The 18,978-nt window shown below is 49.8% G+C and overlaps 1 protein-coding gene across 4 annotated transcripts in view; it reads right to left on the bottom strand.

Moving 5' to 3' along the window:
- Nucleotides 1-2,622: 2,622 nt before the first annotated feature.
- SMYD2 (SET and MYND domain containing 2) overlaps nt 2,623-18,978 on the bottom strand; it is a 48,431-nt gene continuing 32,075 nt past the window's right edge. For all 4 annotated transcript variants that reach the window (XM_053915194.2, XM_053915195.2, XM_024552462.4 and 1 more), the window contains 7 exons: nt 14,521-14,588; nt 11,902-12,004; nt 9,497-9,607; nt 8,718-8,838; nt 7,586-7,760; nt 5,556-5,664; nt 2,623-3,058 (listed from right to left, as the gene is read on the bottom strand). In XM_053915194.2, the coding sequence (XP_053771169.1) occupies nt 2,978-3,058; nt 5,556-5,664; nt 7,586-7,760; nt 8,718-8,838; nt 9,497-9,607; nt 11,902-12,004; nt 14,521-14,588 (768 nt within the window). In that variant the 3' untranslated portion in view covers nt 2,623-2,977. The remainder of the gene's footprint in view (nt 3,059-5,555; nt 5,665-7,585; nt 7,761-8,717; nt 8,839-9,496; nt 9,608-11,901; nt 12,005-14,520; nt 14,589-18,978) is intronic.

The following is an 18,978-nucleotide window of genomic DNA, read 5'->3' as shown; positions in this document are numbered from 1 at the left end:
AGAACACAGCAGATTAGCTCTCCTGGAGACTAAAAGTTTTGCAGTGCAACAATAATTAAAGGAGTGTTTTCCTGGCAAATCAATGAAAGGAAATAGTGCAGAAATAAACCTAAGTCTTACGGGAATGGAAATGGGAACATTTCAGACCAGCAGGGGGAAATAAATCATTTAATAAATGACGCTGGCGTAAGGGGCTAGCAGTTGTGAAAATTAAAGTTTTCTAAGCTACAACCAGATCTATTTCTCTTAAATAAAACAACTCCAGATAGATCAAGGACTTCCACTAAAAAAGTAGTTTTATTTCTTTTCTTCATTTAAAGATGAAAACAATCTGCTTGGGGACAGGAAGTTCCGTGAAAAATAAAGTTAACGGACAACCAGGGCAAACATATTTTCCATACAGGACAAGGAGCTAATATCCCAGTATACATTGAGCTCTTAGAAATTATTATGAAAGGCATGAATTGCAAAATAGCAAAAACTGCTATGGATAACAACTCAGAGAAGAAACACAGTTCCTAGGTCTATGAAAAAAGTACCCAGTCTCATTAATAAATGCATATAAAACACAGTGCCCAGTCTCATTAATAAATGCATATTTCACACAGATTGGCAAAAAATATTTTTTTAAATAGTATTGTATTAGGAAGGTATGGACAACAAATACTACAGATATTATAATATCCTACTAGTTTCTGATACCATTTAAAAAAAAGGAAATGTGGCCATATTTATTCATATTAAAAATGTGTCCACTATTTGAATTCCACTGCTAGGAATCTATCCCCCAGAACGCTACCCCACGTCAGCAAAGTGACTGTCTGGGATTGCCCAGTGAGGCGTTGCTTATGGTAAGAGCAACCTGGAAAAGCCGCAGGTGCCTAATGAGAACGGCCGAGTCAGTTACAGCGCGGACATTCGGGGTGATGCTCTGCCTCCAACAAGAAGGAAGCAAACCTGTGACGGCTGACAAGGAAAGAGGCCCTTACTGTTAAGTCAGGGATGGTCACCAAATGGTCTGCCTTTGTGTCTCTAAATATTTATCTAGATGTGGAGAAATTGGGATCACCTGTGCCAACAGTTACAATGGCTTCCACTGGGGAGGGGGCTAGCGAAGAAGGAACGGCTCACTTTTTTTCTGATAGGTTTGTGTTGTTTTAAATTTATGGAAAGATTTTTACTTTTGTAACATTCATAAAATGCAGACATTTGATGGGCTAAGCTTAGTTGAGGCTCAGCTACAGAGTAAATTAGCTTTATAACACAGGAAGCTCCCCAGAGCCAGGACCCTGCCTTGCTCCTCTCTCTGCCCTCGGAGAGCTTTACAGACTGTTTCACATAGTAGGTGGTCAGTAAAGGTCTCATCGCACTTGACTGGACGGGAGAAGGCATCCTGCCAGCCGGGTCCAACTGTGCTGGAGAACTGGGTGTGAGGAGATCAGGAAGGACAGATAACATAGCAGATTTATGGCCCTTCAAGCTGTTTGGGCATCATGCGGAAAAAAGCTTGGCTATGAACTCCACCAGGCTTTGATTCTTACCTAATGGGGAAGTTCCTCTCTTCGGATTACGAGAAACACCCCTGCACCTGGAGCGCGCCTGGTCCTGGGCCTTGTGTTTCTGCGGCAGTTGCTAACAAACAGTCCCCAGGTCGCTCCCTTCCAGGCTGTGGGGAAGCTGGATTCCTGCTCTCCGCCCCACTGGGAGAGACCAGTGTTTGCTCAACAACACAGAGTTGGTAAGGACATTTTTTTTTCTCCTCCTCAAGCTTAGCCTGCAGTGTTTCCAGACCAGGAGAGGACTGCACAGGCCAGTCAGCAGGAGGAGAGATGGAAAGTCTGCTTTCACACAGACAGGAAACAGCCAAGAAAGCCAGGCATGGGTGAAGCACCCACGCGCCTGGAAGGGAGGCCAGGCAACAGACGGAAGAATCGGAAGGGACACGTGCTCCTCCTGCTGGGCGTGCGGGGCACCCGGGGCACTTGCTCGTTCTCCCCCGCCCGTAAACTCCCACCCCCCACCTTTTACTTTAATCTGTTTTAATTTTTTTTTCAATTGCAGTTGACATTCACTATTATATATGAGATTCAGGTGCACAGCACCGGGGTGGGACATCGGCCCGGCACCACACACAGTCGCCGCAGTAGTATTGACTGCACCCCCCAGGCTGCGTTGCAGACTGCTTTGCATAGTAGGCGCTCAGTAAATGTCTTAGCGCACGTGACTGGACGGGAGAAGGCATCCCACCTGCCGGGCCCAACTGTGAGCTGTGAACTGTGTGTGAGACGCATGTGGGTGTGTGGCCACGAGGAAGGAAGACAACACAGCGGTAGAGGGAGGAGCTTTACCTCCCAGGGATTATTTAGTAACCGCCTGTCTGGATTTCTTAATCCCGTTGCCTTTCCCACACGTGTGTTTTTTCCCCCCGTCTTGCATCTTCTTTCTTCCTCCCTAGGCACTGTATTCCAGAAGCAACTTCCAGCTAAAGAGGCCACCTGACCCCCTTCCCAGGGAGGGCTGGGCTCACTGACTGATGCAGAACAGGTGACGTGGCCTCCACTTCACCTTGGGGCTCCCACCACCTCTTTGAAGTCCTCCCCACAGACAAAAGGAAACACAAGATTCAACTACTATTACCTTTTTTATTCTCTTTCATCACTCAGGCTTGTTCAGAACATTATAATAGTAGGCATGAAGGGGAAAATAGTAACATTTTTTCAAACTCAACCTGTCCGAAGTATAATACATGAAACCGTGCCATTATCTCGTAGGGAAGAAAGCATTCAAAAATGAATGTGATCTTACGGTTAAAGATTAAAACCAATGCCAAGTAAGCTGTGTAAGGCTTAAGTGCAGATGGTGTTCTCACTGCAATGAGTTTGCAGAAATCGGCGCTGGAGTGATTTCCACGATTTGAAATATTCAAATCCTGAAGGGCTTCCGCGCACACGCTTAAAACCGCCACGTTGGCACCAGCTCAGTGGCGCTCGATTTCCTGTTTGATCTCCGAGATGTACGGGTGATCTTTGCCGTGGGCCACTTCCATGATCGCCATGGCCTAGGAGAGAGCGAGACGCACCAAGGGTTAGGAGCCAGAAGCCAGTCCCCGCACACCTCCACCTGGGCTGCTGTGCATACCAGGTGGACTTCCCTGCTTTAAGGCACAGGATGCAAACTGGCTTTCAGAGCCTGTGCTCTCCTCCTCCAGCGTCTGGCTTCAGAAGAGAAAAAAAAAAAAAAAAGGATAAGATTATTTAGGAACCAAAGAGTCACCCAGTTTCTACCACTGAGTGAAATATTCCGCAATAGCTGAAGAGAGGATACAGAGAAATTGATTGCATGGTATTTTTGCCCCACTATTCTAGAGATCTCAGTAAAAACTGAATTCTGCTTTAGGGACAGAATTACTTGGCTGTACTCAATCAAGTAAACAGGTAATGCTGGAACAGGGAAGTCCACAGTGAACTTCACATCGAACGTGTACTGATTTTAAGGTTACATTACTTACCTATGAGATATAACTAAACTATATTTCCCTTTTAAAAAGCGCATGCTTTCCTCCTAGTACATATTCTTAAAAGACACAAAACCAAAAAATCAAGGTGCAGGATTCACTTGAGGATGCTACAGAGAGAACATATTTAATAAGATTTTTTAGAGTGAGGGGATCTAAAGTGACAGTGTTTCCCGTGGCTCCATCGCTTCCCAGCTGTGTGACCTTGGGCAATTTACCTCGCCACTCTGCCTCAATGCCCTCATCTGTAAAATAGGAGTGCTGCCAACCTCTCAGAATTGTTAATGCACATAAAGTGTTTAGAACAGTGTCTGGCATATAGGAAGTATGTATTTAATGTCATCCATAAGAATTTATTTTGCTCCTTTGTATTCAACCATCTTACTCACAGATAGAAAAATGGAAATTACTCCCGTTTTCCCGAAGAGGGAATTTTTGATGGCTGTGACTACGACAGTATTCCTTTCTATTATACCATTCTCTTCCCAGATCTCAAACCAAGAGGAGGCAGCCCAGGAACAGTGCGGGTCTTCAGAAATCACCTGTTTTTAGGAATCATTTGTTAAATATCTCCCTTCACCCTCTGCATGCATTTCCTTGCTCAGATCTACTCCACCCTTCTTCTTTTTCTTTTCTCTTAATATGTTTATTGATTTTAGAGAGAGAGGGAGGGAGGGAGAGAGTGAGAGAGAGAGAAAAACATCCATGTGAGAAAGAAACATCAGCCACCTCCCATACATGCCCCAACAGGAGATCAAACCTACAACCTAGGTATGTGCCCTGACTGGGAATTGAACCCCCAACCTTTTGGTGTCCTGGACAACACTCCAACAAGCTGAACCACACCGGCTAGGGCTCTCTACCCTTCTTTGATCTTGTATTTAATTACCTCCCAGCACTTTTCAGTTGTGACCTAACTGGTTAATTTCCCCCCAGATCACTAAGGTGATGACTATGTCATCTTGGAAGACAAACTCACTGGCTTAAAAATGGAAAATGTTATGCTTCACTCATACTCCTAGCCCGGCGAGGCCCTGACCTTTCCGTGTGGGATGCAGGGCCTCACTCCCGTCTTCCTGAATAGGGAAGGTTTGGGGAATCTGGAGGGTTAGGCATCCAGGCTAGTCAGTGGCCCCAGTGCTTACAGACATTCTCTTACAGGAGTAAACAGATTGTCCCCAAAACCACCCCTTATCAATTGTTAACTTCTACTTAAAGGACAATGAGAGTCTGTTGGTACAATCGGGCTGCTATAAAGTGCGGGTTGGGGCCCAGCCCGGGGCCCATGGCAGCACTGGGCAGCTGTCAAACACTGCAGGGTGGTGGTGGGGGGGGAGCAGGCACTGCTCAGGGTCTTGGTTTCCCCCGCGTGTTAGTCACAGCACACCTGGGGGTGGGGAGCTGAAGCTTTCAACTCAGGAAGATCCCAGTTTCAGTCAAGAGCCAATGATGTAGCCGAGGCCTGTGTGCACTTCAATTTCTTCACCAGGAAAATTTATCCCATTTTTGTAAGAATTAAAAGAAAAACCACACGTCGGGGTCCTGGCATGTGACTGGCCCTCAATGAACCTCGATGCTGATGATTGAGTACACTTTTGAAACGCTCCGGGTCTCACTGCCTGGACGTCCCCACAACAGGGCATCGTGAATCGGTAAAGCCTAACAGGCAGACAGATGGCAGATGGTCTCACCACGGGCTCCTGCCCCCTCCCCCGCAACCAGTGGCCTCGGTCCATTTGCACAGCTTCCCCCAGGCTGGGCAGTGTGGTCCCCCGGCTGTGCACTGAGCCTGCAGTCGTGGCCAGCCCCTCGCAACCTGCACACCCCTCTCCGTACAGGAGGGCCTGGATGCCAACTGGGCAAAGGCTCCATGGCACCACCCCCACCTGCCAACCCGCCCCCTCCCACTTGTATGGACAGAGGGGTCAAAGAGCGGGCCTTTGCCGCCCCTTGTTACTCAGCCTCCTGTGGGAAGAAGAAACAGTGGCAAGGAGGCCACCCAGGCACTGAGAAGCCTGCATCCCCTGCGTCACAGACTTACCTTCCGCAGGGCTTTCTCCCCAGCAGCTCTGTTTTCCAGGCCCATGTACAGTCTTCCCAGCTTCAGCCACATGGAGGCCACGTTGAGGGAGTACAGGGGATAATGCTTGCTGGGAGAAGAGAAAAGACAGCAGCCACCTGGTCACTGGCTGCAGAGCAGCCCACAGGCCGGTGCAGGAAGCCACAGTCTCCATGGCAACCAGGCTTCTCTGAACCCTGGCAGGTCTGGGTGGAGAGTGGGGATGGGTCGATCCTGTTTAAGCACCATGGATGCACCCCGTTTTATGCATGGGGTGTGTTTCTGAAAAGCGCCATAAACACTGCAGGGGAAATCCTACTCAAAAGCATTTGTCAACCCAGCATTGGATCCCAGTCCCGAGTTTTGTTTTAGGTGCACCCAAAGCAGAGCCCTGGGAACCGTCTTTTCGGGTAAATTCCCTGTTATGAGGACATTGGGCCTTTCCCCTCATGTTAAAAAGACAGTTACTTAAAAATACACACACTAATATGTCTCAAGACCCCAGCGTTCCATCACACTCTATGATACCAGTTGGTTCAGCAACACTATCAGCTCCCCAAAGCCAGGGGAGTGCCTCCTGTTTCTTCTAGATGTTCTTTCTCTGTTGTTCAGTAGTGAGCTTTATACACAATAGAGTAAGTACTGGCTGCCTGGTTTTAACTGACGGCCGACAGTCGCATGGGGCTCACCTGGGAAGGAGACCTTTCCCTGGGGACAGAGACCTGGAGGTGCTCATGGGCACTGTGTGTGTGCACTGGGGGGTGTGTGAGTAGGAGGTGTTTATTTACAGCCTGGTTTGTACGGCTCTGCCCTCAAAATCTGTCCAGAAGAGACACACTCTGGATGTACTTCTGGGCGGGGGCCAGGCCCTGGGAACAGTGCCAACCCCCACCCCAGAAGGCCAGAGCTGGGGCTCCTTATCACGGGAAGGTCCAGCAGAGCGAGTTCCCGCTGGGAGAGGAACCACAAGTCGGAGATGATCTCATTCATTCTCATCTTCCCTCCCTCCCTTCCTCTCTCCAGATCTCACAGAGGAAGGTGTGCACGAGACCCCAGGACTTTCTTACCCACCCCAGGAAGAAGGATAGTCTTTAAGATGATCCCCGAGGCTGCAAATTCTAGGAGCAAATTTTAGGAGCTGCTTCCCCTTGAGCTCCCCCTGCTGGCCAATCAGGGCAGTGTGGGGTAAGCAGAGGGCCAACTTGGCCGTGGACATCCAAACCAGACATAAATTTAACAGTCCCTAATCTTAGAAGGTACACGGAGAGCTTCTCAAATTCCTGGGAAACACCTGGGGTGCTTCTGGAATACAGGGGTTTCAGGTCCAACACCAAGATTCTGACCCACTCGGTCTGGAGCAGACCCTGTCCGTGTTCAGATGGCACCCCAGGAATCCGAGAGGCCATCCTAAGGTGCAGACATCCTGAGGTGCCTAGGCAGAGCCAGAGGGCCATGCCAGGACCCCCACCTGTAACCCACTTTCAGGGTTAACAACCCTCTCAACAGGAAAGGTCCCAAAGGCTGCCGGTCACCATGACTACACTACATATAACCCAGCTTGTTTCGGTCAGACCTAGGCGGGACGTTGAATAACCACAGCCAGCCAACCCAGTGGTCCCAGAGTTCCCTCATTGGCAGACTGGGCTGCAGTTTAGAAAATCACAAGGGGGCAGTGTGAGTAATGATGGAAAAGAAACAAACAAGCAGCTTTCCAGTGCTGGTCCGAATTAACTACAGTGGATATAGCTGGGCAGGCCCCAGGACGGATCTGGCCCCGGCAACCCCTGCACAACCTCAACCTAAGTGTCTCTTCTAGGCGGTGCAGGGAAGCGGCAGGGCCCACTGGAGCAGCGCCCTGCGCCTGTATCTCCGGACGTGGGTGCAGAGAAGAGAGAGCTGGTCTAGGCACGTTCCAACATGGGACAGTGAGACGACAAAACTGCCTAGGAACACATTGCAAACCACCAGGTGCCATTCCGTGGTAAGACGAGCAGAAGGGCCATGGCAATCACCTGTAGGGCTTAATGATTTTCTGTCCGTAGCGCAGGGCTCCTTCCCAGTCCTGCGTGTACAAGCAGACGCCCATGGCCTGGTACATCATGTGCAACATGTACACGTTACTGTCCTCAAACACCGAGCTCATCTTCTCCTGGCTGAGCTCGCAAATCTCCAGCAGCTCGCTAGGGGGTGCTCTGGAGTCAAGGAAATGACGCGCCAGCCCACTAGGCTTGGAGACTTCCCAAGGCAAGCTGGGTTCAAGGAGTTATTTTGTCCACTCCACCTGTACCCTCACCCTCTGAAAAATTACAGAAGGCCAGCCAAAAGAAAAAGGAATCGCATTCTTCTTGAAGAAAGAAATAGGGAAATCTGAAGACCACAACTGGTAAACACAACTGAAGAATTTCAGCCACAGGCCACAGGCCCTCGGTGCAGCCGTAAACAATGTTGATTAGAAACACAGTAAATTTAAACCCTCACCTAAGGTGAGCTGAAGCCTTGTTAAGGATGAAGTCCCCACCAGGGGTAAGTTCTTCCTCACACTAAGAAATTTCTCACACTAAGAAATGTGCCTTTCTCCAATTTCCTCTCACTGGTTTTAGTTCTTCCCTTAGTATGAATCTATTGCCTTTTCAACACCCAAGAAGATGCTTCAGTATAGTTGTTAAGAATGTGGACTGGGGTGGCCAGAGACGTGGGTCTTTGTATCTGCCGTGGGGAGCTGTGTCCTTCAGGCAAATTATCTGCTGCCTAGGACTCTGTTTCCATCTGATGCAGGGCGATGACCTGGGGCATGTCCTTGTAAGAATCAGGTGCGACAATATAAGCAAAGCCCTCGACACTGTGCCCAAGGTTAAACGCCCCCCCAAATGAGCACTTTCAAGAAGCTGTTCTCCATAGTTGTAGACGGTAAAAGTTTTCCACCGCATTATGCTCTTGACCAAACTAGCCAAACACGGAGAAAAGGGATCAACATCATAAACTGATGTGCTAGACTCCAAGTCACGGGTGGTCAGAAAGTCTTTCCCCATTTACCAGGAGACCTTCTTCCTTCCACATCCAGCAGCTGGAACCCACCCTTCCGCTCCCTCTGCCCGACTCTCCAGCACCTCTTGGGGGAAACGTCCCGCCAGCAGCAAAGGATATATTTGTAGTGCTTGGCCCTCCGGAACTCCTCGATGACGTTGCGGGCGTATCTGACCATGTCACGGACGGCGTCTGCCTTTGGGGGATCGTTGAGCTTCCGGATTTTCACCTTGGCCTTATCCTGAGGGAAATGTGCACAAATGCACGGCATTACCTCCCACGGAAACCAAGCAGAAGACTCTCAAATAGTACATTCTGCCAGGCAGAGGTGCAGCCCACCTACTCTGAAGTTACAAAAGGATGAAAGGAAATCAGGCGAAGGATCGAAGAGAAATTCAATATACCGTTACCTTTGTACAAAAAAAAAAAAAGACTTTCTAGACAATCGGCATCTAGGCAGGACAACTAGAACGTGTTTGCTATGGGCAGACATGTGTGTTCACACATCTTCGAATCAAGAGGATAGAATAAGGAGGGGCGGCATTGACAGAGAAACTTGGGCAAGGCCAGAGAAAATTCTGCGCGTTCTGAACAGGGTGGGAAGCTGAGAGCTGTGCTCACGTGCTTTCCCTTCTGTCTCTCATGAGCAGTCGTTTCTCTTCAAGAAATAGCAACGGGGCAAACGCTTCTCTGCTTGGTACGGCACCACGGAAACGTTTTCATCAGGTCTGAACAGAGGCCCGGCTCCCTGGGACCGTCTCAATGAGGTGGGTCGAAAGGGTCATAAACATGGGGGGTGGAAACGCCCTGAGTCACATGGGGAAGCCAGTTTGGCAGAGAGGTCCCGAAACACAGCGGACGGCCAGCGCTTTTGCCGTAAGCTATCTCAGGGAGCTTACCTTGTCCTTGGTGGTGCACTCCTGGCACTCACAGGTGAAGAAATAAGAATCTCTTAGCCGGTCATTCCTATCTTCTGTGGGATACAGGAGGTCGATGTAGCTGGTAAAAACCTGGGGGCCCAAAGAGTGGACACTGCAGGTCAGCTGGCCCCTTACCCTTCCTGTGGCTCTGCGCACACCTGTGGTGGTGCCCTTGCTGGGACAGACACAGAGGACGCCACAGTGCAGGATTAGCACACTGACACTCAGCGACCCCTTAGTATTGTCCTCCTCCCTGTGGTGAGGAGAAAGTGCTTCTTGTCCCACCTCCCACACAATCAGGGAGTCCATGACACAGGAAACTGGAGCACTGGAAGCAACCCACCCTCTTCCTCCCCAAAGAGAGCAAGCTGGGATTCACCTGCTGGACAGAAGCAGAGCCCCCCTGGGGAAAGGCCCTGCTCATCGGGGGACACTGCCCCTGGCCTGGCTCTGCCTGCCTGCTCGTATCGCATGAGCGAGTGGGGATGGCTCAGACACATTACTGATCTGTTTCCTTTTCTCCTTCACCTGCGGGCAGAGCAACAAGAAGCTCAGCTGGGCAGGCTGGGGTGAGTTGCAGAGGGAGGACACAGCTGAGGACGGTGAGGACGCAAGCATGCTGCCGCCTTACCCAGCTGGGCCAGAGAACTAGGAAAAGTCTTCCCTGTGGGCTCATCGGGTCTCCCATCCTTGCTCTCCTGCTTTTTCTAACCAGGTCTGTAACTGAGACTTGGAGCACGTGGACGACCCGACATTTAACTGTCGGTTATCCACTCACTGGGGCGGCTTCGCTGCTCGTCCCACACTGTCGAGCAGCTGTCTGACTGCACAGATGGATGTCACAAAGCCGCCAGCCTGCCAGGAACCTTGGGTACGGCAGGCAGTGGGCAGGGGCACCTGCAGGAGCCACTGAGCTCTCTCCACCCCAGAGGGCAGTAGCGGGGGGCCTCGTGGCTCCTCAATGCCCTGGGCAGGGTGCTTCTTTCCCTTCCCAGGGCAAGTCTCTCCCAAAGCAGTGCCTTCCCCCAAATGAGGCTGCTACGTTTCAGATTTGTGAGAGCGCAGGAGGGCAAAGGAGGGCAAAGGAGGGCACACCAACAGGAGCAAGCCCTGCTGCCCCAACGTGGCAGGAGCCTCCTGCCTGCCTCTTTTGAAAAGACGGCTGGTCACATCATGCAACAAACAAAAGAGCCCAGAAGATGGCGACAAAGGCCGCTCAGTGTCACTGCTGCAGGCCCAGAGAGCCAGTGGCAGTGACACAGGCCACTCTCCACTCCCGTCAGCCTCCCATCTCACAGAGCACTGGGGCCTGGCGACTTACGTTCTCACTGACCACACGCATTTGTTTCCACCAAAAGGCATCTGGGTGGTCTCCACCAGACATTCGGAAACAGACGCTGCAACCCTGAGCACCATCCCTTCGTTGTGGTAGGTTTAGCAAAGAGGAGGATATCTCGGTTCAGCTGAGGGTCAGCTGACAGCTGCCACGAGGCCGAGGCCTCCCTTGCTTAGCGTGCTGACCACTGCATTTCACGTTGAAAACCCAGACACGCACCTTAGCATGGAGTTAAAGATTACTGAACTGGAATGTAATCTAAAGCATGTAATTACAATCTCCAAGAATGCCTTCATTGAACTTTGTATTATTTATGTAAGAACACAGAGCCTACGTCCAGCGATCTGCCAGGCCAGCCCTTTTAAGGTGAGCCATCTATGAGGTGGTCTCGGAATCACAGTGCAGGAAGGGACAAGGGGGGCCCTAAGCAGTGACAGAGCATGGTTCTCTCCGCACCCCCATGTCAGGAGGGGAGCTACCGGGGCCTCCTGGCCCTGTCAGTGTGTACATGACCGGCCACCTGAACCGCACCCCTGAAAAGCAAACTCTCCGAAGTGTGGGTGTGGACTGCAGAGGACTCGGAGTGCTGACATGGCTTTTGCAGCTGTAACTCTACAGCTACCACTGGGCTGCTTTCATTCTTTTCGATATCAATGCTTTTGACCTTTTGGGGAGTGGGGAGAAAAACAGGCCAAAATTCACTAATGTAAAAAAAAAGAGTCCAAACTCCACCACTTGGCAGTAGGAATACACACACTGTAACGGCAATCCAAACTTTCGTCCTGGTCACGCTGGCAGTCCCCTGTCTCTGCGAGGAGTTCCGCTCCAATTTATTCTGTCCTGTTTTTTCTGGGATGGAAGTGGCAAGCACCAAATGGAAGTCAAACGCACGGGACTCCCAGTCGTGGGTCACAAATGTGAACCTTGGCCCATGGCCACCTGAGGACAGACACGGCACAACTGCCTGGCCGCCCCCAGCCCGTCCTGCCCTGTTCGGTGACTTTTCTGCCCTGCCTTTGAAGACAGCCCTCTGAAGCCGCACACTCACCTCCTCTCCCGGGCTGATTGCCTGCACAGCTCTGACCTCTGCCAGGGTCCCCTTGTAGGTCACAATGACGTTGGGGCAACAGCTGTGATTCATCAATGCCACGCTGTCAAGCAGAAGAGAAGACCCCTTTTACTCGGTGACGCAGACCGTCTAGGTAAATAAATCCCTAGCTGCTCCCTTGCTCATCACAGCCACGTGGCAGGACATGAACAAAACCACCTGATAGCTGGCCATCGTATTCTGCGAGGGTTTTCTGCATGCACTGGTCATCTTAAATGCTCACAATACTGAAAAGTGACATGTGTCATTCACAATAGCGATACCTAAGCCAAAACCAAAAAAACACCCCACAATAAAAGTGACAACAACAAATCCCACAGAAATTCCTCCCTGTTAGGTGGAGGACTTACAGTCCGATGCCTACAGCGAACCGCTACTCACTGTCGGCTGTGCAAGACGAACGGGTGGTCATTTCCAAGCCGCTTTTTATGTTGGTAGATTATTTCTACTAACGTGTTTTCTTCAGATGTGGAGAAGCCGCCCCCGGGGGAGGTTCCAGCTGCCTAAGTGAGGGCTTGTGATCCCCCGAGAGCCCTGGAGGAGCCTCAATTTGCTCATCTGGAGAATTGGGACGCGGCTGCACCTGCTGCTCGCTGTCTGCTTTTCAGGGACGGCGGGGACAGAGAGACTCGCCTATGCACGGGGCTTTGAGCTTTCTGATTATATCAAGGTCAAAGTTCTGAGAACAGAAATTTCTAAACTACAGGGGAAAAATGCTTGATCTCTGAAAATGCTGCCTTTGACATCACAATGCCGAACTGATTTCAGCCCAAAGGGATTTTTTCCCCCAATTAAATCTGCCTGGAAACTGGGGCTCATGTGAGCACTCGCGTCCATACGCACCCCTGCTCTGGCAGCCACAGTCACTTGCCTGAACCCTCAGCCACCAAAACCCCTCTCCTGTTTGCCCCCAAATTTTAAAAAGGCACAGGGGTTGTGAAGCCTGCCGAGGATGAGCTGCCTGGGGTTTTGCTGTGGACAAGGCGGGGGCAGCCCTCCTCCACTGCCCGGTTGCTTAGCGGGCGGGGTGAAGTCTGAGGCTGGCCTTGCACTTGGGACAGCATGCGGCAACTTCCCTGTCTTTGCCTTGGGGTGGGCCCGTCCAGCTTGCTGGCAAGTGCTACTCAGGGAATGGGGGCCCAGGAAATCCAACCAACAAGTACACCAGAAGTCCTTAGTGATGGCAGAGCAGACTTCTAGAACCATCTTGCAGAGGAAGTATTAAGTGCTCCATTTCAAGACCGACTCCTCGACATCTTTTTAATGAAGGTGGGGGGATGCACTAAAGGCAAAGAACCCAAAACAACTCCTGCTCTTGCTGTCATCCTTTTCTTGGCCATCACCGAAAAGGCTGAAACCTCAGACAATACCGCTGTGTGCCTGCTTCTAGTCTTATTCAAGAAGCCGGAAGAAGAGCCATTCGAGTTCATTTCAGGTCTGACGGTATCAACACCAGCCCCCTGAAGAGGGTCTCGTGGCCTTTCTCTCATCCCCCTTCCTCTTCCCAAGGGCAGAAGTCCGAAAGAGCTTCTTCCCAGAACACTTCTTGCCTCCCTGTTGGACTTCAGAACGGCAGGCGACACTGTATTACCATGGGAATAAACGCTTTGTTTCTGGGGTTCCAGGAAGCCCATGACAGCCGCTTAGGAGACGCGGACCTGTGCAGATTCTTCGTCCTTCAGACCCACGTGAAGCACGGAGCTGGGTGACACCAGCCAGACACCCCAGGAGCCCACATGTCACCCATGCACCTGCAGGGGTGTCAAGGTGTCCTACAACTGCTTCGACCCAAAGCCCAGGGCCCCTGTGGTAAATATGAAGCAATGTCGCTTTAGACAGAATCATCTACCGTGTGGATGAGTTCGGACAGGGGATGCAGGAAGGCTCCGCCACTCCATCTGTGAAGCCAGGGCTTGACTTCGGGGGACTGAAGCATTTTGAAAATACTCATCACATCGAAAAGCCAATGGCAAAGCCATTCTTGGCGACCCATTCAGGTCAGAGCTATAAAGGTCTCCATTTGTCAACTGGCTAGCCTTCCTTGAGTCACTTCAGTATTCCTGAAGTAAGGAAAACTACAGGGGCTTTGAAATCGCCTCCCGGTCCACTGCTGTAGCCTACTGTCCCTCCAAACTGTGCTGTGTCTACACGGGTATTTTCACACAGGACAGATGGAGAAGAAGCTCCCAGGTTCTCCACATAAGCCTATGGCCAATTGTAGGTTCGCAATTAATGTTTCATCTTGAGTGCAAGAAACCCAGAGATTTCCATAATCACAGGTATGCAAAAAAGCGCACTTCTCAGCAGGGCACCCTATGAAATATTCTTCAATAACAGCTCTCGACCTAGCAGGACTTAACAAGTAACTGTTCTCTTCACAACTACCTTTCAATCCTTAAACGTAGGGGAAGCATTTTGAAATCTGGCAAATTAAAAAGGGGTCTTAATTCACTTAAGAGTTTTCATGTCTGGCACATGCCGGTAGGTAGGTTATTTTTAAAAAATCAAATGAGTGTGAAGTAAGTAAAAAGACAAGAAGCGAAGTCAAACCCAGCCTACTCAGGAAATATTGCTGATCCCAAATGAGAAAGTTCTTCATCTTCAATCGTGAAGCCGTTACAGTTAACCTGCGGTGAGAAGGGGGGAGAAAGAAAAAAAAAATGAACGAAACCTTGTCTGGATAGAAATCATTTCATTAATTTCTGACCTTTACCAAATTAACGAGGAAGAAGTTCTGGTTTAATGATTTTAAAACCTTCCTTTTGGCCAAGGTATCCTTTGTTCAAACAAAATTTATCCACCAGCCTCATGGGTAAGCAAATAAAAGCAGAACTGTGAAGGGGAAGCACCCTGAGCCTGGCACCCGACCCACCTACACACAGTCGCCGCCCGACAGCCGACCACTGAGGGCCAGAGGCTAAAGTCCGCACATTTGCACGGGAGTTAGTGTTCCCAGAGCCCAATCCCATCATGCTGCAGATCTGTAGTATGATCCTGAGCCCATCTCTGAGTCCCATGTCCTCGATTTTCTCCTGTTAAAAAGGAAGTCACTGAGGGTGGTACCCACCTCCTCAGGGGAAGTGGTAAATAGGAAAGCCCTTAATACGGCTGATATAACTGTCTGCCCCTTGAGAGGCAGAGGGGCTGGCGCTAAGGAGCTGAGACCTTCCTTCACGGCCAGCCCAACCAGCCACTGGCCACTTGCCCATGCTTGAAACGCGACATTACACTGAACAAGACCAAGGGCAGCCCTCGCCATTCCAGAAGCCTCCCTTAGTGCTAGCAGGAATATACACCCCCGATTTTACGTTGCTCCACAAATGCATTCTTTTCGCAAACATTCCTCGAGAACCTCTGTGGGCTGGGTGCTGCGCACAAAGGCAGAACACGCCCAAGTCTGTGCCCTCAAGAAACGCCCAGTCTGTTGGGGGACAGTTCGGGGGTGTTTTCATTTGTATGTGAAGTTTCAGAGCTGGAAGGCGGCTGAGTCTCTTTACTTTTCAGACGGCGAGACTGAGGTCAGGGAGCAGCAGTGACTTGCCCAAAACCAGCCGCACCTAAAGCAGAGAGCCCTGCTCTGCCAGAACCACTAGCAAGGCTGTCTGGGAGGGGCGCCTGCAGAAGGATTTCACCTGGGGGGCGGGGACCAGGCTTCGCCACAGGAGACACCACACTGGTACATCTCAGGCCAATGAATGGGCTTTTGAGAACGGGCACCCTCGGAGCACTTCCTCTGGGCCAGGCCCTGTGCTGGGTGCTGCATATTTACCCCTTCTTATGTCTGCAGTGCTACTCTGGCATAACCCATTTCACAGATGTGGAAACTAAGGCTCAGGGAGGTCAGTGATTCAGTAACTTGCTCAAGCCCGCCTGAGTAGCAAGTGGGAAAACAAGGAGTCAGAATTCCCACTGGACATTCTGACAGCGAAGCTGTCGGAAACACACGTGTTGCTTTACACTATACCAAGTTTCTCTGAAAATCGTTCTGATCCATGAATGCTAACGTGGTGATTTTACTTAAAAGATTATAAAGGCCAATCAATGTCAAGGGCCTGGGAATCTTGGGACACAGAGAAGTAAAGGCTGTGATGGCTTTGACTTACAGTTTTTACAATTCAACATTTTTACAATCAGTACTTACCATTTTCAACATAAAAAGAGATTAGAAGGGCTAGTAGAACAATACGGTCTTCCACACCCTGAGGTGTCGGGCATTTCCATGTAGACAACTTGGCATGGCACTGGTTTTTGTGCCAACTTCAATATCCTAACCTATTCTGTCATCAGGACATTAACCAAGTACCATTAAGCAGTGACCATCAATCAACATTAGGTAAGACTTTAATTGGGATTTTCATTCATTCAACAAAGTGTACCGAAACTACATACAGTCCTCACAGCACCTTAGTAAGTACTGAATGATCCACTGATATCCACAGCCTCGGACTGGACACTCACATGCCTCGGCAGTGTCTGGTACCCACAAGGCGACAGTAAATGTTTGCAGAGTGAATGAGGCAATTTAGCAACGGTCTTCAAAGCTGATCTAGCGACAGATAACTTGGAGGGCTGGGAAATTGGTTCCTCTGCTTCTTTGTCTCTTCCTCTTCATAGAGCTCAGCTGGACCAGTCCACACCTTCAAATACGTTCAGGCTCGAAGGCTCTCTGACCATGGGGTGCTTTACTCCCTCCACCCTCCACCGCTCGCTGTGCCAGAGTGTGTTTCTTCCTGAGCAAAGGCTCCTAGAAGCACAGTCCTCACTGCTCTTTCCCTGGAGGCGGTGATGGTGTTTAAGCCAAATTGCTCAGTGATTTTCCTGCCAGCTTTCCCTGCCTTCTGAAATATCCCAGGAGGAGAAAGAGGAATTTGGGTGTTAAGAAAGATGCAAGGGCCATAGTCCCTTTTTTCAAGTCAAATCAGGCGTAAACGCCTTGCTGAAGCTATTCTCATAATTAGCATTCAGACTAGATGTAGGCTGCACACCAAAAATACATTTCCCGACCGCACACGTGTTCCCAGTGAGTAGGAAGCACCTTGGTGCTATGGAAGGGGTGCAGCGCCTTCCGCTGCCAGCTGCGGCTGGGCCACAGGGTAACCTGCGCCGCTCTCCCGTGACTCGGAGAGGAACGGCAGGCTCAGAGGCTGGGACAGCAGACATGCAGCTGGGGGCTGAGAGGTGGGGCTGGAGCGTGGTGTGAGGCTGGGACAGCATGTGCCATTTTTGCTTTAAAGTTTTCTTTGAGGATACCGGATGTCCCTTTCCAAATTTACATAGGAAAACGATATGTGTGTATGTCTTCGTGGACACGCAGTCTCAGGATGGATATTACAATTTGATGAACATGAGGTCTATGAAGGAATTAATTACCTATGGGTATGTGTGTGTGAGTGAGTATGTGTGTGTGTGTGCACATACATTTGTATCTGTCTCCTGGATTTTTCTGAGTCAGTTCAAAATTCAAAGACTGAGTCATTTTCACCACGAATATACTTCTGCTTATGGGATCAAGGGCCTTGATTTTTGGTCATGAAAACATTATCTCACCACTGAGGAGTCCCATCAGCGTGCACTGCTGTCTTGCGGGGGGGGGGGGGGGTGGAATTATCTTTTTTTCACAGCTAGACGTGAGGAGAAGATACTTCTATTTATTTCACCTCTTCTGCCTTCTCACATAACCATGTGTCATCTAACCCAGAAAAAAAGTCACTTACCCTGTGTTTTAAAAAAATGTAAGAGAAGTCAATACCTCAACTTCCCATTGGTACCAAAATCCAGCTTTAGGATGTTCAGAAAAGTGTGTTGTAAATCATGATAATATTAAAAAAAACAGGACGGTTCTCATTATCACCACTTTCATAGCCGCAATTGAACGCGTTTTTCTTCGTATGAGCAAAAGCTTTGTTTTCTAATCGATGGTCACATGACACAAATACGTCTGTTTACCAGCGAAGCCCTCACCCTGTTACTAACCGTCCTCCTGGGGGCTAAAGACTCACTCCTTCCTTCGGGTGCGTAATTTTTAAAGTGGCAGCATTGTAGGTGCTTTTTCATCTCTTTCTTCTCTTTAGTATTTTCTTAAGTTACACAGGCACATTGTAGGAAATCTAGAAAATCATCCAGCAAGAAAAGCATCGATTTTTCCACAACTCGGGAGACGGCCAACTGTGAACTTCCACTTAATCATTTTTCACATATGCACGTGTATTTTCATACCGTGAATGTTTTTATCTTGCTTTCACGCTTAGTGTTATGTCATCAACCGTTTCCCATGTCTTCAGACGCTCTTTAAAATATAACTTACCGTAGAGGCCATAATTGATTTACCAGACTCTTACCGGTGGCCATTTACATTATTTCCTTTTAATTTTCTTCTTGTTTCGGTTTTAAAGAGAAACTCGCAGGAAAGAAGTTGCAGGCCCACCTGTGCCCACCATCTCTGATTGCTCCCTTGGGATGCATTCCTGGAAACGTAATTGATGGGTCAAGGGTGCACAGGTGATGCCTATTCTGGTCTAAGGACAACGTGTGAGTTTCCACCCAAGCTCTTCCACGTATCCAGAGACTGAGGTTTGGGCAGGGGAATGTAGCTCCTTGAGCCCTGGAGCAGTATTCCAGAGTTTCTCTCTCCGGGAAGGTCACCTCCAATGACACGTGCAGCTTGCAGAGGAAAACACAAGTCTATTAGGAAGCTAAACCCCACGCAGCAGGTGTGCCAGGTAGGGCCCCCCTCGCAGGCACAGGAAGCTGAGGATGCCGGCTGCACTTTCTTCTCCGTTCTAAATGAACCCAGCCTCAGCCTTCCACACGGCTGCTTTCCAGTTCTTTGATTGCTTGGAAGTTGCTCTGGCCTAGAAACTTCTCTAATTCTGTATTAAATTAGCTTTCAGTAAACCTAGGCTTCTCCAGAGATTTCTGGTGAGGCTCCCGGTGCCCAGGCCCACCGGGGCTCCTCTCGGTGGGACTGTCCTTGTCAGGGCCATCAGAGAGGACCTCTGTCTTGAGGATATCTGTGTT

The sequence above is a fragment of the Desmodus rotundus genome, chromosome 12, assembly GCF_022682495.2.
Source record: "Desmodus rotundus isolate HL8 chromosome 12, HLdesRot8A.1, whole genome shotgun sequence".
Classification (NCBI taxonomy): Eukaryota; Metazoa; Chordata; class Mammalia; order Chiroptera; family Phyllostomidae; genus Desmodus; species Desmodus rotundus.
The sequence above is the reverse complement of the archived record's forward strand: the minus strand, read 5'-3'. Positions and strand labels throughout refer to the sequence as shown.